At 43.8% G+C, this 23,061-nt stretch overlaps 1 protein-coding gene across 1 annotated transcript in view; it reads left to right on the top strand.

The window, feature by feature from the left end:
* Positions 1 to 23,061, top strand: part of POF1B (POF1B actin binding protein) — a 165,927-nt gene that overhangs the window by 11,331 nt on the left and 131,535 nt on the right. The window contains exon 2 of the mRNA XM_082263304.1: positions 1,031 to 1,265. Within this exon, the coding sequence (XP_082119430.1) occupies positions 1,068 to 1,265 (198 nt within the window). The 5' untranslated portion in view covers positions 1,031 to 1,067. The remainder of the gene's footprint in view (positions 1 to 1,030; positions 1,266 to 23,061) is intronic.

The raw sequence follows: 23,061 nt of genomic DNA, 5'->3' as shown, positions 1-23,061 counted from the left end.
GCGTATGGTCTGAGCACTGACAGGCTGACCCCTCCCCCCTTCAACCTCTGCAGCAATGCTGGCAGCACTCATACGTCTATTTCCCAAAGACAACCTCTGGATATGACGCTGAGCACGTGCACTCAACTTCTTTGGTTGACCATGGTAAGACCTGTTCTGAGTGGAATCTGTCCTGTTAAACAGCTGTATGGTCTTGGCCACCGTGCTGCAGCTCAGTTTCAGGGTTTTGGCAATCTTCTTATAGCCTAGGCTAGGGATTCCCAAACTACGGCCCTCCAGTTGTTCAGGAACTACAATTCCCATCATGCCTAGTCATGTATGTGAATGTCAGAGTTTTACAATGCCTCATGGGATGTGTAGTTCTGCAACAGCTGTAGGGCCGTAGTTTGGGAATCCCTGGCCTAGGCCATCTTTATGTAAAGCAACAATTCTTTTTTTCAGATCCTCAGAAAGTTCTTTGCCATGTTGAACTTCCAGTGACCAGTATGAGAGAGTGAGAGCGATAACACCAAATGTAACACACCTGCTCCCCATTCACACCTGAGACCTTGTAACACTAACGAGTCACATGACACCGGGGGAGGGAAAATGACTAATTGGGCCCCATTTGGACATTGTCACTTAGGGGTGTACTCACTTTTGTTGACAGCGGTTTAGACATTAATGGCTGTGTGTTGAGTTATTTTGAGGGGACAGTAAATTTACACTGTTATACAAGCTGTACACTCACTACTTTACATTGTAGCAAAGTCTCATTTCTTCAGTGTTGTCACATGAAAAGATAGAATAAACTATTTACAAAAATCTGAGGGGTGTACTTACTTTTGTGAGATACTGTAGATCTAATAGAGGCTTATAGTACACCATGTTTAGGAGGAGGCAGCATTCCTGCCCAGAGGCCTTCTGATAGCCCTGCTTAAACTTATAAAAGGAAAATGATATAAAACAGAGGGACTCTGAGACGGCAGCATAGTCTCAGGGCTGTCAATGGCTGGAGTTGCTTTTAAAAAAAATTTCCTCCACCTTTCAGGCTTCGGAAGGCGGTTTTGGTCGCTGTCACTGACGAGATGTCCACCTCCGGCTACTGGATTTCCGAGAACGGCAGCCCCACCGACAGGGACAACGTCTTCATGGAGCGCGTGAGGACCTACAGTCCTATCACCAAGACTGTGCAAGTCCTGGACAGTCCCACACCGCTGTCCCCGGCCTCACCGGCCTCCAGGTATCAGTCGGTGGCTTGGGCCCCGGAGCCACAGGTTATCGAGGTAAGAAGAGCCATGGCACAGACCTGGCTTCTGTGTACTTTGTATATTTGGCACCCTGAGATGAGTGTAGCAGGACATAGCAGTAGGGACAATCCCGCTCCCCGAAGGTCCCACATCTGACCCCCATCCAGAAATAATTGGCAGTTTGAGACTTTAAAGCTGAACTCTGTAGAAACAGCTAAATAAACAGATGGAATACATATACACTGTATGGCAGCGGTTTTAGCTGCCACTGCTGTTCATCCTGTCATGAAATTTACACAGCTCTGCCATCCAGCACAGCCCTCTCGGGGCAGTAAGGGAATTGGATTGTCCTTCTTCCAGTGGTACGCACCATGACTGCAGTGTCTCCAATTGCACCCTTGTGCACCCCAATGTCTTCGGTTGAACACCTATTAGCCTCAGTGTCTCCAGGCTTCCTCCAGTAAACTCCTTATTCACCAGGACTGTTCTTCTTTCAGTGGATACACCTCTGTCCATGACAGTTACACTCTGTAATTGGCTGGCATGCTACACTCAGACCCGGGAACTCAGCACAGGGATGGTGGGAACCCCTCATAATGGGCACAGCAGGGGTACAGACCCAGGAAGCAGGGACTTTAAAAAAACATTTTAGATTAAATAGTTGATTTTATTCTCTCCCCTTCAGAAGACAATAGAGGTTTATGAGGGTCTTCCTGTCCCCCATTGGTTAAGTTCTGCTCAGTTAGCTCGATCTCGCTGTGTGTGGCTCGTGCATTTCTCGGCGTCTGGCATACCTCGGGCCTCGCCCATCCTTTGATCCCTTCACAGATTCAAACCAAAGAAGCTGCCACACCTTTCCGTGTACAGACCGCGCACGGCTCCCCGGTGTGCATGGCTGATTAACCCTTCACCGGCAAATAACTGATACTTGAAATCACTCCACCCAACCATTTGTGTAGGGAAAAAGGAGACCCCCCCCCCCCCCGCTAATATGTTTTCTGTGTTAGCATGCATCATATGAAAGAATTGCATTTTTGCAGCTGATAAGGACTGTCGGCCATGCATTTGTTGTTTCAAGATGACAAAGTAGCCATTGCACACAATGCATGTTCATTTATATATCACAATAGACATGGGTTACGTCTTAGATCCAAATAGCTTTAGACATATACTGTATATAACCCATCAGGTGTGACCATATCATGCCAAATTGCACCCCCCAAGATGTATGAACATGAAGTGTCAGCAAAAATCCCCCCCCCCCAAAAAAAAAGTGCTTGTTCACTATGGTGAGTGTATAGTGTGTATAGTGGGATTCCATTCCGTCTCTGGTCTGGAAGGAAGTGCGCTGGGCTCAGGTCAATACAGATTTGATTGGGTTTCACCCTTTGACACATGAGTCCGCCTTGAGTCTGGGGCTTTACCTATGCAATACTTTTCCACCGATTCTGGAAAGGACTTGATTTAATCCTATGTTCCTCTGGTGAATACTGGGGAAATGCATTTCTCATCCATGCCCTAGTCCCTTGTGGGTTCTGGTGTGAGCCCTGCTGTCCCCCCCGCGGACCTTCCAATTACGGCCATGCTTTACAGTTTTTAATAAAAGACTTTACAGTGCCTTGCGAAAGTATTCGGCCCCCTTGAACTTTTCGACCTTTTGCCACATTTCAAGCTTCAAACATAAAGATATAAAACTGTAATTTTTTTTGAAGAATCAACAACAAGTGGGACACAATCATGAAGTGTAACGAAATTTATTGGATATTTCAAACTTTTTTAACAAATAAAAAAACTGAAAAATTGGGCGTGCAAAATTATTCAGCCCCTTTACTTTCAGTGCAACAAACTCTCTCCAGAAGTTCAGTGAGGATCTCTGAATGATCCAATGTTGACCTAAATGACTAATGATGATAAATAGAATCCACCTGTGTGTAATCAAGTCTCCGTATGAATGCACCTGCACTGTGATAGTCTCAGAGGTCCATTTTTTATTTGTTAAAAAAGTTTGAAATATGCAATAAATTTCGTTCTACTTCATGATTGTGTCCCACTTGTTGATTCTTCACAAAAAATTACAGTTTTATATCTTTATGTTTGAAGCCTGAAATGTGGCAAAAGTTTGAAAAGTTCAAGGGGGGCGAATACTTTCGCAATGCACTGTACATCCTTATGTGTTCCTCACTTGTATATATGGTGTAAAACTCTGGATGAATATACCCCCAGAAGAAGACCCTTAGTCGAAACGCGTAGGGGCTCCTTGGAGTCTATATGTCTTGCTATATGAGTGAATAAGTCCTGTTTTGTACCATGTCTAATTTTGTGCACTATTTTTCAATCAGTTGTTACAATGTTTGTACCTATGGTTGAAAGCTGTTGTTTCAGCATTGTGATGATTTTTTTATCTGGATTTAATAAAAGATAAGTTTTATTGATTTTGTATGTACATTTTCCATTACCTTCCCCGGTATCACAACGTCCCTATCCCCGTTTACCAGTTCCCTTTTTTTGGGAATTGGTTTTCTTTACATTGAATTTTGGGATGGATACCACAGCTTGTGGTTATAGAGCGGAACTAACCACTGTTTTTTGTGAATAGTGTGAAACGCGTCTATCTTTGTATCCTGTGTACCATTGGCGTATGAAAATAAAAGGATTATATCAGAGGCGTAATTAGAACCTTCAGGGCCCGGGTGCAAGAAACCATGAATGGCCCCCCCGGACCCCTGGCCGGGAAACTTCCCTTCAAGCCTGGGGCTCCTCCCACTGATCCTGGGGCCATTTACTCTCATTGCGGTGCCCTTTATTACGGTCCTGCAGCGGGACCCTTTCACAAGTTCTGCAGTGGGCCCCCTTCCTGCCATCTTGGTCTTGTGACCTTTGCACTCCTGGAAGTTCCCCCACTGGTGTCAGTAGTTTTTATTTTTTGGTATTTTAATTGTATTATTTTTTATCATTTTATTATTTTTTTTTACAATGTCACTGACTATGACTCTGTCCATTCAGAAAAGGAAGGAGCTGGTAAATTACATATTTACCGACCCCCTTCCTGGTTCTCTATTGTGACAAATCCCCTGCAGCAGCCGGCAGGAGAGGGGAGGGAGCACAGTGCGGGGGGGGGGGGGGGACCAGGGGAGCACACAGGGGCCCAGAGACAGCAGAACACAAGTGAACTGGATAGGAGGAGTGGCGGGGGCAGCATACAGAGGAACCAATCTCCTCCATTTTCCTCCTGCAGCTACAGGTGAAAAAAGGGGGACAGTGATTTCTCTACATGCTGCCTCCCCTCTCCTATCCAGGTGTACAGGGGAGCCACACAGGCCCCCTGGAGCATGGGGCCCGGTTGCAATTGCAACCCCTGTAGTTACGCCCCTGGATTATATCTTCCAAGCAGTTGGCGGTGTTCGGCCGATTACTCCTTCATTTCTATGGTCAATGTCATCACCCAGGATGACCATATGGCAGCCAGGGATCTGTCATTTAGTGGCGGGGGTGCAACGTGTGCAGCCCAACCAAATTCTATCCCCAGCGACATCAATAATTTTATTATTCGAGGTTTGAGGCTTGTGCCGATATTCACACTTTTCTGCCAAAGTGTCAGTGAATGTTCAAGCCGAACGACTTATATTTCATTAGGCAGCTGCAGCCTGGCAATCCCTCTCTCCATGTGTCACGTACCTGGTCAGAGACCGGGGTGCTGAGAGGGCTCCCCTTGCGGCAAAGTGCAGAACACCCCTGGAGGTGGTACAGGGGATGCACTGCCCAAAGAAGCACGGGTTGCCATCTGCAGAGCAGAGCTGAGCACCGGATGGCAGCAGGAACAGGTAGGATGCTCTGTAGGGCAGGTGTCCTTAGCAGTTTCAGGTGTCCTTAGCAGTTCCAGGTGTGCTTTGCAGCAAGGCAAGCAGGAAGCAGAACTGGAACAAGCTGGAGTCATACACGGGTAAGCTGATGTAGCACCCTCCTAGGTAGGTAAAGCCTAGTTTCTCCATCTGTTTATCAGGGGAGCCTGATTGTTGGTTTTGCCTGTTGCATGTGTCCATGTGTGATTAATCTGGCCTGAGAGAGTGTCCCCACTGTATCCAATAGAGGAGGCCTGTTGGACAGTGGAGGAAACCCAGCCAGTGACACACAGGCTTTTGTAACTATCCCAGTGGGTTGGCACAAACAGTGGTGCATCCTAGGATATGTTATAAAAGCCAAGGGCACATGTGACAGGGTGTCATTGGGTGGGAAGCCAGGTCCCAGAAGGAGGGTGATAGTTGTCTCTCCTTCTGCTGCTGTGGGTGGTGGTCACAGGCGGTCGGCCTTGTGAGCCAGGAGTGTGGAGCTGAGCCAGGAGGTCCAGTGGATGCTGACTGGTGGAGTTGGAGGCAGAGCAACCTTGGGAAAAACAGTGTCTGTGAGTACTGGGAAGCTTGCCTGGGGGTCTGCCCAGGAAGGGGACCACTCCAGTGGAGAGTCGTGGACAGGTGTCAGCACACACGGCAAGTGAGAAAGGGGGTGCCAAGTTAGAACCCTGAAGAGTAATTCAAACAGGAACACATTATCTATCTTCACTTCAGTGGCAAGGTGAAGCAGCGGCCTTGCCGCACACTACAGCTAGTTGTCCCAAAGATTGTGCATAGTTTATAGTTGGAGTATCCCACTCATCCCTTCTCCTATCCCAGTTCCAAATAAAAAACACAAAAATCAACATCCCCTGGATTGATTATTGACTTTCAAATGCTAATTATCTGCTATCAGTTGCTAAGGGTAACCCAGGGGAATCCAGAAAGTGCAATTCTCAGCAGTCCTCTAGGGGGCAGTGCTACACTGGTAATAGCAGAGTCGGTGAGCCAAGCCGAGCTCAAACACAGTGGATCAAGGAGAAGCAAGTCAGAAGTTCAAGCCAAGGGTCAGAGCCAGGAATTGAGGCGAATCAGGTCAAAGGCGATCCGGGTCGGCAACAGGAGGTCCAAAGTCAGAATACACAAGGCACAGGGAACACGGGGCTGACGATCATCCAGCAATTAGTGGTTGCTGCTCCTGGCTTTAAATAGGCCATTGGGCGCCAGGATCTGTCACACATTGCGTGCGCTCTGGCACATATAACTTCTTTACCGTTGTTGTCCGTGTGCGCATTAGCATTGGCGAATTTCTGTTCGCCAATGCGTGATTCTGATGGCTATTGACAGATATGTGGATTGTTCTCTGACACCATGATACTAAATACTACCATATTCTCTATATATGCTCTATGTGAACAGTCCCCAGCACTAACCGGAGGAAATCAACAATGTACACTGTCCAAAACCAATCCGGTGCAGCCGTCAAAGTTAGTACATGAAAGGACTATCCAACAAGCAACCAGCGTAGACAGCACTATCCGGATATACGTAATATCAGGAAGACCTCCACAATTGTAGAAAGCCAGTGATATGTCTGAGAGTTTTTATTGAATAAAAAGTATTGATATGAGGTTAAAATAACGATACCAAGCCGGCATGGACAGATGGACTTGGGCAGAGGCGTAACTAGAACCTTCAGGGCCACGGTGCAAGAAACCATGAAGGGCCCCCCGGATCCCTGGTCGGGGCCCTTCTCTTCAAGCCTGGGGCTCTTCCCACTGATCCTGGGAACCTTTACTCTCATTGCGTAGCCCTTTATTACGGTCCCACAGTGGGACTCTTTCACGTGGACCCCCTTCCTGCCATCTTGGGGCCTCGGTGGTGGAATGCCAGGACCCGGTCGCAAGTGTGACCTTTGCGATCCTGGAAGTTCCCTCACTGGTGTCAGTAGTTTTTATTTTTTGGTATTTTAATTGTATTATTTTTTATCATTTTATTTTATTTTTTTACAATGTGACTGACTATGACTCTGTCCATTCAGAAAAGGAAGGAGCTGGTAAATTACATATTTACCATCCCCTTCCTGGTTCTCTATTGTGACACAGCCGGCAGGAGAGGGGAGGGAGCACAGTGGGGGCGGGGGGCAGCACAGTGGGGAGGGGGGACCAGGGGAGCACACAGGGGCCCAGAGACAGCAGAACACAAGTGAACTGGATAAGAGGAGTGGCGGGGGCAGCATACAGAGGAACCAATCTCCTCCATTTTCCTCCTGCAGCTACAGGTGAAAAAAGGAGGACAGTGATTTCTCTACATGCTGCCCCCGTCGCCCTTCCTATCCAGGTGTACAGGGGAGCCGCACAGGCCCCCAGGATCATTGGGCCCGGTTGCAATTGCAACCCCTGTAGTTACGCCCCTGGAACTGGGTCAATGTCTGTTGAGTCCAGTTAATGGGATGGGAAAGACCACTGGAGTGTGGTAACCAACCGCTGAGTAGAGACACAGGCGTTCAGGAGCCAATCCAGAACCCGCCGTCGCTTCTGTGTGACGTGATCATGACTCAGGAACTCAGGACCGGATGTGCCATGCCTGGAACAGGAAGCCAGTCCAACCAGCCTGGAACGCAAAGGGAGAGCTTTGCCTGAACGACGCGTTTAACCTCATATCAATACTTTTTGTTCAGTAAAAACTCTCAGACTTATCACTGGCTTTCTACAATTGTGGAGGTCTTTATGATATTACCTATTTCCGGATAGCGCTGTCTACGCTGGTTGCATGCTCTTTATATGTATTTATATGAGCGCTACATTGTTTATTTCCTTCATTATTATGTTATTTCCTATGTACAATCTGATGCCAATCTCTCTGTATCGGTCATAAGTGATATGTTAGTGTATTTGATTTTCCTGTCCAATCTGTCCCACATTATAATATCTTTATAATTCTTGGCAATAACATCAAAGTTCTTCCTTATAACAGCAGATTATCATCACCGCTACACGCTTTATAAATCTTGTTTCTTACCTTTGCACTATGTCTGCTGTCTCTATGTAGCTATGAACAATTACATAGTTACATAGTTACATAGTTACATAGTTAGTCAGGTTGAAAAAAGACACAAGTCCATCTGGCTCAACCCATAAGAAACAAAGTTAAAGAAGACCTGTGGTGCGTAAGCAGAGGACAGTCACTAGCAGTGCTGGGACAAGGACATTTAGAGCCCATGCCAAACTGCGCCCCCCTCCCCCCAAGATGTATGAGCATGTGTTTGCAAAAATCCCCCCCAAAAAAACTGAACACTAACCTGCATGCTTACCCTCTAAGCATAAATCCCCCCTCCTCCCAGTACAAATCCACCCCCCTGCTGAAATCCCCCCCCCCCACAAAATATCCCCTTCCTAGCACAAATCCTCTACCCCTCCTAGTAAATTTCTCCTAGTACACATCTCCCCCCCACTCCAAACCCAACCTCCAAGCACAAATCCCCCCTCCTATCACAAATCTACTCCACCCTCCCTCTTGACACAAATCTCCCCAAATCATCACTCTTAGCCCCCCCTCCCAAATTTCCCCTTCTAGAACAATACTTACCCCCTGCCACCCCATAAATTCCAACACAAATCCCCCTCTCCCTCAATCTCCTTGTGGAGCCCCCACCTCACATGATACCGCAGTGCCCAGGGTATGAGCCAAATGTACCTGGGTTTGGTTCAGTAAACATTTTGGATGAACCCAGGAACGCTCTGCTCTCGGGTTTGGTTCAGTAAACATTTTGAATGAACCCAGGAACACTCTGCTCTCAGGTTTGGTTCAGTAAACATTTTGGATGAACCCAGGAACACTCTGCTCTTGGGATTGGTTCAGTAAACATTTTAGATGAACCCAGGAACGCTCTGCTCTCGGGTTTGGTTCAGTAAACATTTTAGATGAACCCAGGAACGCTCTGCTCTCGGGTTTGGTTCAGTAAACATTTTGGATGAACCCAGGAACGCTCTGCTCTCGGGTTTGGTTCAGTAAACATTTTGGATGAACCCAGGAACGCTCTGCTCTCGGGTTTGGTTCAGTAAACATTTTGGATGAACCCAGGAACGCTCTGCTCTCGGGTTTGGTTCAGTAAACATTTTGGATGAACCCAGGAACGCTCTGCTCTCGGGTTTGGTTCAGTAAACATTTTGGATGAACCCAGGAACGCTCTGCTCTCGGGATTGGTTCAGTAAACATTTTGGATGAACCCAGGAACGCTCTGCTCTCGGGTTTGGTTCAGTAAACATTTTGGATGAACCCAGGAACGCTCTGCTCTCGGGTTTGGTTCAGTAAACATTTTGGATGAACCCAGGAACGCTCTGCTCTCGGGTTTGGTTCAGTAAACATTTTGGATGAACCCAGGAACGCTCTGCTCTTGGGATTGGTTCAGTAAACATTTTGGATGAACCCAGGAACGCTCTGCTCTCGGATTTGGTTCAGTAAACATTTTGGATGAACCCAGGAATGCTCTGCTCTCGGGTTTGGTTCAGTAAACATTTTGGATGAACCCAGGAACGCTCTGCTCTCGGGTTTGGTTCAGTAAACATTTTGGATGAACCCAGGAACGCTCTGCTCTCCGGTTTGGTTCAGTAAACATTTTGGATGAACCCAGAAATGCTCTGCTCTCGGGTTTGGTTCAGTAAACATTTTGGATGAACCCAGGAACGCTCTGCTCTCGGGTTTGGTTCAGTAAACATTTTGGATGAACCCAGGAACGCTCTGCTCTCGGGTTTGGTTCAGTAAACATTTTGGATGAACCCAGGAACACTCTGCTCTCGGGATTGGTTCAGTAAACATTTTGGATGAACCCAGGAACACTCTGCTCTCGGGATTGGTTCAGGGCACATTTCACAGAAGAAATAAAGCTCAGGTGCTGAAGCCATACCCCACTAAAGGCAATGGGAGCCGAATGTTAAAAAACAGTTTGAGTCATTTTCTAGGCTAATAGGCAAGAGATTGTAAAGCAAATGGGGGGGAAGCCAGGCGCTGCTCTGGGGGATATGTACCAAAGTGGAAACATTTTTTAAACTATTCTGTTTGTTGGGGAGCAGCGATTTTTAACCACTTGCCGACCGCCCGCAGCATATAAACTGAGGCAGGCTGGCTCGACTGCGCGCATCGACGTAGGGGGTACGTCGGTTTGCGAGATTGGTGCTGGGGGGGGCGAGCGCGAGCCGCCGGCAGCGCGCTCCCGCCCCACTAGGCAGCGGGGATGCCGATCCACGGGACTGGTGGTTGCGATTGCCGCTGGGCACCCGCGATCGTTCCCCGCTAAGTGAGGACGGTCAGATGTTATAAACACAGCTGACCGTTGTTCTCTCTGAAGTGATCACAGAGCGCCTGTAAATCCTTCTATATAGGATCACAGGTCTCTATGGTCATTTCACAAGTCCCTCCCCCATACAGTTAGAAACACTCCCCTAGACTCACAATTAACCCTTTTATCGCCCCTAGATTAATCCCTTCCCTGCCAGTGTCATTATTATAGTAACAGTGCATATTTTTAGCACTGATTACTGTAGTAATGTCACTGGTCCCCCCAAAAGTGTCAAAAATGTCAGGTAGGGGTCCAATCTGTCCGCCGCAATGTCGCAGTCCTGCTAAAAATCACCGCAGATCACCGCCATTACTAGTAAAAAAAAAAATAAAATAAATAAAAATGACATAAATCTTTCCCCAAGTTTGTAGACGCGATAACTTTTATGCAAACCAATCAAAATACGCTTTTTTTTTTTTTTTTTTTTTTAACCAAAAATATGTAGCATAATACAAATTGTTCTTTTTTAAAATTGATTTTTAATTTTTTTTATTGGGAATGTTATATAGCAAAATGTGAAATAAATATATATATATTTTTTTCAGAATTGTCGCTCTTTTTTTGTTTATAGCGCAAAAAATAAAAATCGCACAGGTGATCAAATACCACCAAAAGAAATACACATTTTTCATAATTTTAGGCCAATTTCTATTCCGCTACATATTTTTGGTTAAAAAAATCCCAATAATCGTATATATTGATTGGTTTGAGCAAAAGTTATCGCGTCTACAAACTAGGGGAAAGATTTACGCTATTTTTATTTATTTATTTTTTATTAGTAATGGCGGCGATCAGCAATTTTTAGCGGGACTGCGACATTGTGGCGGGCAGATCGGACCCCTAACTGACATTTTTGACACTTTTGGGGGGACCAGTGACATTACTACAGTAATCAGTGCTAAAAATATGCACTGTAATAATGACACTGGCAGGGAAGGGGTTAACCCAGGGCGATCAAAGGGTTAAATGTGAGCCTAGGGGGTGCTTTCTAACTGTGAGGGCATGGGCTTGTGAAATGAATACAGAGACCTGTGTTTCTAAATAGGAAGAACACAGGAGATCTGTATTGATTCCAGAGAGAACAATGTTCTGTTGTGTTTACAACAGCAGACCACTGTTCTCTCTTCACGGGGAGCGATCGCTGGTGCCCCGTGCATTGGCTTCCCGCTAGCGAGTGGGCACACGTGTGCCCCCAGGATCGCTCCTGCAAACCGCGGTACAGGAACGGTGATTCGCGGGAACCTGCCGCAGTATATAAGTGACGGCTGGTCGGCAAGTGGTTAGCTAAACCTATTACATTTTAGTCGGCTAAAATGTACTGGAGGTTTTAGTTTACTAAAATACTACTAAAATTAAAACAACTCAGATGACTAAAATACGACTAAAACTAAAATGGCATTTTAGTCCAAAGACTAAACTAAATTGAAATTTGATATATAAATGAACACTGCTCCAGAGACAGTCGGGGGCGGCTGGCGGTGTATATAGAGGTTGCGGCTTGTGGTTGTTGGTTATTCTTCTATGTGTGAATGAGAATCGCTCCGGGATTTCCTCCTCCCTTTGTGATGGAGTACAATGTATGGGTTGTTGTTGATGGAGATGTTGCTATAGAAGCCTCTGCAGAGCACGATGTAGAAAATTCCATTCTATTGTTATGTAACCATCCGGATCAGAATACATCATTCATGGAGTAACCCGGGATCAGAGGAGTCGGACGAGGAATATACGATTGTGTTCATGCCATGGCCCAGGTGATTTCTCATCTGTCAATGATGTTATATTTTTTTCAAACTGTCTACAAAGAATTACTTTCATTTTCACATCAATATTTGGAGGTGAGTTTTGTCCTCAGCGGGGAATCGTATTGCAGCACACGCAGCTTTTTATGAGGCTGGATTTACACATTCACGAGTTTTCTATTCAAGATAATGGAAGCGAATCAAAACGCATCGAATTGCATGCGTTAAGATGTGCGTCAAGATGCAAATATGGCCCCTTCCCTCTACATCTAATTACAGCAATATGGCCCCTCCCTTTCCTACTAATTACAGCAATATGGCCCCTCCCTTTCCTACTAATTACAGCAATGTGGCCTCTCCCTCTCCTGCTAATTACAGCAATGTGGCCCCTCCCTCTCCTGCTAATTACAGCAATGTGGCCCCTCCCTCTCCTGCTAATTACAGCAATGTGGCCCTCCCTCTCCTGCTAATTACAGCAATGTGGCCCTCCCTTTCCTGCTAATTACAGCAATATGGCCCCTCCCTCTTCTAATTATAGCAGTATGGCCCCTCTCTCTACATTTAATTACAACAATGTGCCCCCCCCCCAGATCTTATTACAACAATGTGACCCCCTCCCTCTCCTAATTATAGTAAGGTGGCCCCTCCCTCTACATCTAATTATAGCAATGTGGTCCCTCCCTCTCCATCTAATTACAGCAATGTGGACCCTCCCTCTCCTGCTAATTACAGAAACGTGTCCACTCCCTCTACATCTAATTATAGCAATGTGGCCCCTCACTCTTCTACTGATTACAGCAATGTGGCCTCTCCCTCTCCATCTAATTACAGCAATGTACCCCCCCCCCCCCCCTCCATCTAATTACAAAATGTGGCCTCTCCCTCTCTGTCTGATTACAGAAATGTGCCCCCCCATCTAATTACAGCAATGTACCCCCCCCCCCATCTAATTACAAAATGTGGCCTCTCCCTCTCTGTCTGATTACAGAAATGTGCCCCCCCATCTAATTACAGCAATGTACCCCCCCCCCCCCCCATCTAATTACAAAATGTGGCCTCTCCCTCTCTGTCTGATTACAGAAATGTGCCCCCCCATCTAATTACACAATGTGGCTCCTCCCCCTCAAATTACAGCAATGTGCCCCCCCCTCTCCATCTAATGACACAATGTGGCTCCTCCCTCTCCAGTTACAGCAATGTGTCCCGCTCCATCTAATTACACAATGTGGCTCCTCCCTCTCCAATTACAGCAATGTGTCCCGCTCCATCTAATTACACAATGTGGCTCCTCCCTCTCCAATTACAGCAATGTGCCCCCCTCCATCTAATGACACAATGTGGCTCCTCCCTCTCCAATTACAGCAATGTGCCCCCCTCCATCTAATTACACAATGTGGCTCCTCCCTCTCCAGTTACAGCAATGTGTCCCGCTCCATCTAATTACACAATGTGGCTCCTCCCTCTCCAATTACAGCAATGTGCCCCCCCTCTATCTATTACAGCAATGCGACCGCTCTCTCCTCTGCTAATTTCAGCAAAGTTCCCCTCCCCTTCAATTACAGCAATGTGCCCCTCCCCTCTAATTACACAATGTGGCCTCTCCCTCTCCAATTACAGCAATGTGCACCCCCCCCCCCATCTATTACAGCAATGCGACCCCTCTCTTCTCTGATAATTACAGCAATGTGCCCCTCCCCTTCATCTAATTACACAATGTGGCCCCTCCCTCTCCAATTCCAGCAATGTGCCCCCCCTATCTAATATCTAATTACACAATGTGGCTCCTCCCTCTCCAATTACAGCAATATCTTCCCCCATCTAATTACACAATGTGGCCCCTCCCCTCCATTAAATCACACAATGTAGCCCCTCCCCTCCATCTAATTACACAATGTGACCCCTCCCCAGGGCAGCCATCAGAAATTTTGGGGCCCCTTACACAGCTTAAGGCCTGGGCCCCACCGGGCCTGACCACCAACATTCCGCAGGGCCCGCCCTCTGGCCGTCCCACCGAGTCCTTCAGTGCACCTACTTCTATTTTAACACTCTTACAACTTAATAAATGAAAATGAATCCAATCCATCAAAGAGACATCCCCATATATTCAGCAAAGAGACATCCCAATCAAGTAAAGAGACTGCTTCATATATTCAGCAAAGAGATATCCCAATCCAGCAAAGAGACAGCCTCATATTTTCAGCAATGAGACAACGCAATCCAGCAAAGAGACATCCCTACTCTGCAGCCGCTATGCTTTAGCAATTGCTAGTTACTGCAGCTGCAACTACTTGGTCTCCTTGGTTGGGGCCTGGGCGGACGGGCCCCTCGGAACGCCTGGGCCCCTTACATGTGTATGGGCTGTCCCCCCCTGATGGCTGCCCTGCCCCTCCCTCTCCAATTACAGCAATGTGCCCCCCCCCATCTAATCTAATTACACAATGTGGTTCCTCGCTCTCCAGTACAGCAATGTGGCCCCTCCTTCTCCATCTAATCACAGAAATGTGGCCTCTCCATCTCCTCTAATTACAGCATTGTGGCCCCTCCCTCCCCATCTAATCACAGAAATGTGGCCTCTTCATCTCCTCTAATTACAGCATTGTGGCCCCTCCCTCCCCATCTAATCACAGAAATGTGGCCTCTTCATCTCCTCGAATGACAGCATTGTGGCCCCCTTATCTCCATCTAATTACAGCAATGTGGCCCCTCCCCTCCATCTAATTACACAATGTTCTCCTCCCTCTCCGATTACAGCAATGTAGCCCCTCCTTCTCCAATTACAGCAATGTGGTCCCTCCCTCTCCATTTAATTACAGAAATATGGCCCCTCCATCTCCATCTAATTACAGCAATGTGGCCCCTCCATTATGGAGGGGCCATATTTCTGTAATTAGATGGAGAGGGAGGGGCCACATTGCTGTAATTAGATGGAGATGGAGGGGCCATATGTCTCCAATTAGATGGAGAGGGAGGGGCCACCTTGCTGTAATTAGAGAGGGCGGGGCTACATTGCTGTGATTGAAGAGGGAGTAGCACATTGTGTAATTAGATGGAGGGGAGGGGCCACATTGCTGTAATTAGATGGAGGCTTCATCTCCATCTACTTACAGCAATGTGGCCCCTCCCTCTCCATCTAATTACAGCAATGTGGCCCCTCCCTTTCCTGCTAATTACAGCAATGTGGCCCCTCCTTCTTCCGGCTAAATACAGAAATGGGGCTCCTCCTTCTCCTGCTGATTACAGCAATGGGGCTTCTCCCTCTCTTGCTGGTTACAGCAATGTGGCCCCTCCCTCTTCATCTAGTTATAGCAATGTAGCCCCTCCCTCCTCTGCTAATTACAGGAAAGTGACCCCTCCTTCCTCTGCTAATTACAGCGATGTGGCCCCTCCCTCCTCTGCTAATGGAGAAAGGATTTGTTCTGCAGAGTAATATTTGGCTGTACCTTTCGTTCGCTCTGTAATTATGTGAGTGGGAGATAGAAAGGCGTACCTGGCTGTCACTATGATTCATAGTTCGGTCAGACAAATTACATTTCTGTCATTCAGGTTTCTTTAGGAAATGATGTGGTGATTGAAAAGTCGGAGTTATCCTTCATTTAGTACCCTTGTATTATGTGATGATATTTTATCCCGTTCATTGCCTACATATGTAATTACATGTAATCCCCGGGCTCTGTGTGATCTCGCTGACTTCCTTACCAATGTAATATTTACTATAAACAAATTCCAGGGCACTATTTTGCATACTCGCGGTATGTGTACCATCTCTGTAATGACAGAGGCTGAACTGGGGAACTTTGTTCTAGTTTGAATTTGGAATTTCATTGTGTGGGCTTCTCATGAGGATAAAGCTCTGATGCTTGTGGGGTTCCCAGGAGGATGAAGCTCTGATGCTTGTGGGGTTCCCAAGAGGTTGAAGCTCTGATGCTTGTAGGCTTCCCAGGAGTATGAACTCTGATGCTTGTGGGCTTCCTAGGAGGATGAAGCTCTAAAGCTTGTGGGCTTCTCAGGAGGATAAAGCTTTGATGCTTGTAGGGGTTCCCACAGGAGATGAAGCTCTGATGCTTGCAGGGGTTCCAGGAGGATGAAGCTTTGATTCTTGTGGGCTTCCAATAAGGAGGAAGCACTGATGCTTGTGGGCTTTCCTGGAGGATGAAGCTCTGATGCTTATGAGCTTTCCAGACGGATGAAGCTCTGATGCTTGTAGGGGTTCCCACAGAGGATAAAGCTCAAATGTGTGTGGGCTTCCCAGGCAGATGGAGCTCTGATGCTTGTAGGAGTTCTCACAGAAGATGAAGCTCTAATGCATGTGGGCTTCCCAGGCAGATGGAGCTCCGATGCTTGTAAGGGTCCCAGGGGGATGAAGCTCCGATGCTTGTAAGGGTCCCAGGGGGATGAAGCAGTGATGCTTGTGGGCTTCCCGGGAGGATGAAGCTCTGATGCTTGTGGGCTTCCCAGGAGGATGAAGCTCTGATGCTTGTGGGTGTCCCAGGAGGATGAAGCTCTGATGCTTGTGGGCTTCCCAGGAGGATGAAGCTCTGATGCTTGTGGGCTTCCCAGGAGGATGAAGCACTGATGCTTGTGGGGTCCTAGGAGGATGAAGCTCTGATGCGTGTAGGGGTCCTAGAAGGATGAAGCTCTGATGCTTGTGGGCTTCCCAGGAGGATGAAGCTCTGATGCTTGTGGGCTTCCCAGGAGGATGAAGCTCTGATGCTTGTGGGCTTCCCTGGAGGAGGAACCTCTGATGCTTGTGGGCTTCCCAGGAGGATGAAGCTATGATGCTCGTGGGCTTCCCTGGAGGAGGAACCTCTGATGCTTGTGGGCTTCCCAGGAGGATGAAGCTCTGATGCTTGTGGGCTTCCCAGGAGGATGAAGCTATGATGCTTGTGGGTGTCCCAGGAGGGTGAAGCATTGATACTTGTGGGGTTCCCGCAGAGGATGAAGCACTGATTAGGGAACAGATTTTCAGAAGGACGAAGCATCAATGTTTTGAGGGGTGCTATAGAAGAATGTGGAGGGGCCCACGTGATGGGGACACTGTCCAACAACACATTGGTGGGGGTTTCTAGAAGGTTGAGACACTGGCATCTGGTGGGGGCCCAGAATGTTGAGACACTGACATTTGGCGTGGGGTAGAGGGTCTGATACACTGACGTGGGATACACCGGGGTTCAAAAAGGTTGAGACAACAACATTTGGAGAAGGGGGAAGTCCCAAAAGGTTGAGACACCAGTATTTGGAGGTCACAGAAGGATTAGGCACCAACGCAGGTCCATTATATCTTTTGTTGAGATTTCTCTGATCCTCCTCCTACAGCTGCTTCCCTTAGAAGTCTCACTCCTTCTGCCATATTCTCTGTCATGTAAAATGAATGTGAAATCCAGTAGAGAAAAGGAGACTACCTCCTAATGGTGGCAGGTAGGTGGGAAGCAATCTCATCACCAGAGTTCCCCAAGAAGCTAATATCATCCACTCAAAACCCGAAAATTCCTGCTTTGCTCATTAAACCAGTGATTCCATACTGCGGCTCCCAGTGGCCTGTCACCCTACCTGTCTCTGCCGTGACAGTGTCTTTATCCCACGCCATTTACTGTGCTGCTTCCAGGCCTTGCCTCTTAAAGGGAATGGCTGATGTGATCCCGGCAGTTAAGCTGAGGATTAAGGGTGTTCCTGTTTGCTTACCATAAGCATTTTTTCCTTTTTTTTTTTTATGGACGCCGTGCACCTTTAAGAATGTACGTTGGTGGCGGTGACATGGGTGTGCCGTGTGTAGCATACTTGTGTCATCATAAACTCCAGTTTGAATCTCTGTTTGCTCAGCAGAAGTCGGGTGCTCACTCACTGGAGTTCCACCACCTTCAGTCCTCCTGCCAAATTTATCCTGAGTTTGTATCGGTTAACCGGGAGCGCCACCGCTAGACCGAGCAAAACCGCCCCTTCTGAGCAATGGATCGCATGGGGATGCGATGGGTGAGCGCGCCATGCTGAGTGTTGTTTGAGGAGGGATAATGTCTGCATGAGTTCTGTTCTGCTACCCGGTACAAACAGACAAGTGTTTGCACAGGCCGTAGAGTAACAATTTCATGCTTCATGGGTCTAAACAAACCATCTACGCTTTTTACATTCTATTTTTTACACTCATCCGGGTGCTTTTATTTAGCTGTGTTTTTTTTTTTTTTCTACTGGTTTAGGTGCAAATACTTTCATTACATGTCTTTTGTATTGGATTGCAAATGTATGTTTTGCAAATGTCAAGTTTGTCTCTTTTTTTTTTTTTTTCCTTTTATAACTTGCCTATAGTATATTGTTGGGGAGGAAGGGGGGGGGGGGAGATCTGACAAGGGATTGGACTTTGCCTAAAAATATTTGCTTTACCTGGTGTCTCTTTCCCATCTAATTGTTGCCCTTAATCAAATACAAGTATAAGGGGAAGCAATGATATTGCCCACAGCAACAATCAAAAGTTCTATGTACTATTAGAAGAGTAATAGGATTCATTTACTGCCAGTATATTTGTTTGTTTTTAAGCAAGCAATCAAGTGGTATGTGTTCTTGTAATTTATTTTACTTTTTTTTTTTTTTACATTTTTTTTTTTTTTTTTTTACATTTTAGCAGTAAAAATGATTAAAAACAATATCGAGGATATTGCCAATAGCAACAATCAAAAGTTCTATGTACTGTTAGAAGAGTAATAGGAATAATTTACTGCCAGTAAATTTGTTTATTTTTAAGCAAGCAATAAAGTGTATATTTGTTCTTGTAATTTATTTTACTTTTTTTATTTTTTACATTTTTTTTTTTACATTTTAGCAGTAAAAATGATTTAATATTTATATTATGAAAATGATTATCAATATTATTATTAGTAGTAGTGGTGGTAATAGCAGTAGTAATAATAATAACGAATATAACTACTACTAATATTATTAATATTATTATTATTAATAATAATACAAAAATGATTGCTGTTATTTACTATAGTTGGTATTATTTCTATTGTTAGTAGAAATAGTAGTTATAATATAAATAATATTATGAATGATAATATTATTAATATGAAAAATTATTAATATTTTTAGCACATCACTGTTAACAATTTTGCTGGTATTTATTATTGCTATTAATATTTTTTTTATTAGTAGTAATTATTATAATAATAATAGTGAGGATATTGCCAATGGCAACAATCAAAAGTTCTATGTACTGTTAGAAGAGTAATAGGAATCATTTACTGCCAGTAAATTTTTTTTATTTTTAAGCAAGCAATAAGGTGTATATTTGTTCTTGTAATTTTTTTTACTTTTTTTATTTGTTTTACATTTTAACAGTATTTTTACAAAAGGATTTATTATTTATATTATGAATATTATTATCAATATTCTTAGTAGTGGTAGTAATAGCAGTAGTAATAATAATCATAATAACAACAAATAAAACTACTACTACTATTATTATTATTATTATTATTATTATTAATAATAATGATAATAATAATAATAATAAAAATAATAATAATACCAACATTTCTGCTGTTATTTACTATAGTTGGTATTATTTCTTTTGTTAGTACAAATAGTAGTTATAATATGAATAATATTATGAATGATATTATTAATATGAATAATTATATAATATTATTATTTTTAGCACATCACTGTTAAAAATGTTGCTGGTATTTATTATTGCTATAATTTTTTTATTTTTATTAGTAGTAGTAGTAGTAATTATTATAATAATAGCAATATTAGCAACAATCAAAAGTTCTATGTTCTATTAGAAGAGTAACAAGGATAATTTACTGCCGGCAGAGCCGATATATTGGTTTATTTTTGAGCAAGCAAATAAGTGGGTTGAATTTTTGTAGTTTTATACTGATTTTTACTGTTAAAATGTATTATTTATATCAGGAATATTATAAATATTCTTATTAGTAGTAATGGTAGTAATAGCAGTAGCAATAATAATAATGAATAAAACTACTACTACTAATACTACTACCACTACTATTATTAATAATAATAATAAATATAAATGATAATAATATTAATATAAATAAGTATAAAATATTATTATTTTTAGCACAACACTGTTAAAATTGTGGCTGGTATTTATGATTATTATTATTTTTTATTAGAGGTAGTAGTAATTATTATAATAATAGCGATGATATTGCCCACAGCAACAATCAAAAAGTTTTAAGTACTATTAGAAGAGTAACATTTACAGAACCAATATATTAGTTAATTTTTAAGCAAGCAATAAAGTGGTTTGTGTTTTTGTAGTTTTACTGATTTTTACTGTTAAATTGATTTATTATTTATATTATGAATATTATTATGATTATTATTAGTAGTAGTAGTGGTAGTAATAGCCATAGTAATAATAATACTGAACAAAACTACTACTATTATTATTATTAATAATAATAATAATAATAATAATAATAATAACAACATAATTGTTGCTGTTATTTACTATAGTATGTAATAATAATATGAATAGTAATATTCTTTTACTTAATCAGCAGTATTACAACGCATTAGGCAGTATTACAATGTATTATTATTATTTGTATTCGTTTTTTTATTATTATTACCAATAATAATAATCATCATCATGATATAAATAATAATAATATGAAAAATAATGAATACATATAATATGAACAATGATAATATGAATAATAATCCTAATTAAGAGGAAGATTTTTTTTATGATGATGTTTGTTATTATTAGGAATATGAATTATAATAATAATAAATAATATTAATTATGATGATAATTATCACAATGATATTATTATTACTACTATTCCTAGTCATATTTATCATATTTTTAATAATATGTAACCTGTTCCTCAATTGGGCAATGCAGTCCCAGCATGCGTTAATAAATACACAAGCAGAAGTCACCTTTTGTGAATTGCATGTCAAAGCAATAGCAATCACTAGATCCACAGATATAGGTGGCTGAAGTTATGTGCAGCTCCCCACTTATACTGTAAAAGTCAAGTTTGCTCCTGCCCACTCCCACCCCACCTCCTGTGTCTCCTGGTTGATTAGTGAGGATGCACATCACATTAAAGGACAAATAGGGAAGCTCTGGAGGAGGTGGGAAGGTTTGATTTTATAGTGAGAGTTGCACATAACTTCCGCTGCTGCTATCTCAGAATCTCCATTTATAACCCCTTGATTTATGTTTTTTAATTACTGTACATGCTCAAATTTGAATTGCCCAGGGTGGTGTCAGGGACTTTTTAAAGCAAGCATTGATTTGGCTTATCCTAGCTCATTGCTGTTTAATCATTACTTTTGGTGTTTGGCATGGATGCTCCGACATGGCTGGCTGGTGGGGTTTCCTTCCCCTGTCTCTCCCGGGAGCTGCGATGTGTGCTGTATGCCCTCCCCCTCTCCTTACCCCATTGGACTTGGGTGATCGGGGGGGCGGTGCCACCACACATCGGCGCCACGTCCTGCGCCGACGTGTGACGTCATTTTGGCGCCGACACGCCGACGACTGTTTCACATCTCAGTGCATATAGAGGGAGCCCGCTGGACGGTCGGCATTGCCAGCCGCTCCCGCGGGTCTTCCCATCTACTGTATGCACCGACGTGACGCTGGATGTTACTGGTTTGGCGGTCCTCGGCGAAAGCAAGACACACTCCTTCATACTCCATTCCTGGGTATTCACCTCCTGACCTCCTGCACCTTCACCACTCACTTTGGATCACACATCTATTTTCTTATGTTCATTCACCTCGTGGTGTTCATCCTCTGGTTTTTTGGCTTACTTGGTTTTCCAATCCCACTCTCTCTCCTCTCTTTACTTCGGCACTTATTCTCTTGCTCTCACATTTCCACCCTCTCATCCACTTACACACTCCTCAATTATTGTTTCTTTTCACATTATGCACAACCTCTTTTATACCATTCAATCACATCCACACTTCCTCATTTTTATATATTTTTTATAATTTTTATACTTTTATATTTTCATTCATTTTCAACTCACACTAATTCATACATATTACTATATTTTTACTCACACCATATATAATTATACCAGGTCAATTCACATAACACACACTTCCCCACCCCATTTATATAGTTAAACGTCATTATCTACATTTTTATCTTTCTCACTTATTCCATAATTTTCATCTAATTCATTTCCTCCAAATTTACTTTGAGTCTCTTCCAATTTTTACTGATACAATATAGGCAACATTATGTGAAGTCCTCATACAAACATACGTTTCTACTCATTTGATACAGGTGTATGTTACTACCTATATTACCGCAGCTACTTGTACTTACAAATTCTTCCTGTGTGTGGCGCTATTCGCCTCTTCCGCTGACCCTCTGCATCCTCAGCTCCCGTGGGAGGCACTGGGTCCATGTCCCACCGTCATTGCCAGCTACTGCCGGAGCCACCATGTAAGTTGTGAGACTGTGGGGGCTTTTCCCTCCCTCTCCCCTCCCCTCTCAGCTTTTTAATGACCATCATGCTATGCAAAATTGCAAAATACTTTTATACGTATTATCTTTTTGTTTATAGATATGGATCATACACCTACTCTTGAAGAAGTGGCGATACTAGGCCACGAAACGCGTCAGTTATGGATGTTATGATCATACTCAATTTACTTTATTATTGTCTATTGCTATGCTGGTTCTTTCAGGCTGGCTTGGGGACCATTCATCATTTGTATTACTCCAGTTTTTTATATACCATGCATTGTTTATTTTGTATATTATGACTATATGATATATATATATATATACAAAAAATAATAAATACTATATTTTTACCGACTAGCCCTGTCATTGTCATGTCTCTCATACAAAGTCCCAACATTTTGCCTTTTGGCTTTTTTTCTATATGAAATTTGGGATGGAGACACATGGTTACCCCACCATGTGCCTCATT

This window comes from Pelophylax lessonae, assembly GCF_965119305.1.
Source record: "Pelophylax lessonae genome assembly, chromosome: 7".
NCBI classification, from domain to species: Eukaryota; Metazoa; Chordata; class Amphibia; order Anura; family Ranidae; genus Pelophylax; species Pelophylax lessonae.
This window is presented reverse-complemented; position numbering and strand designations above follow the sequence as displayed.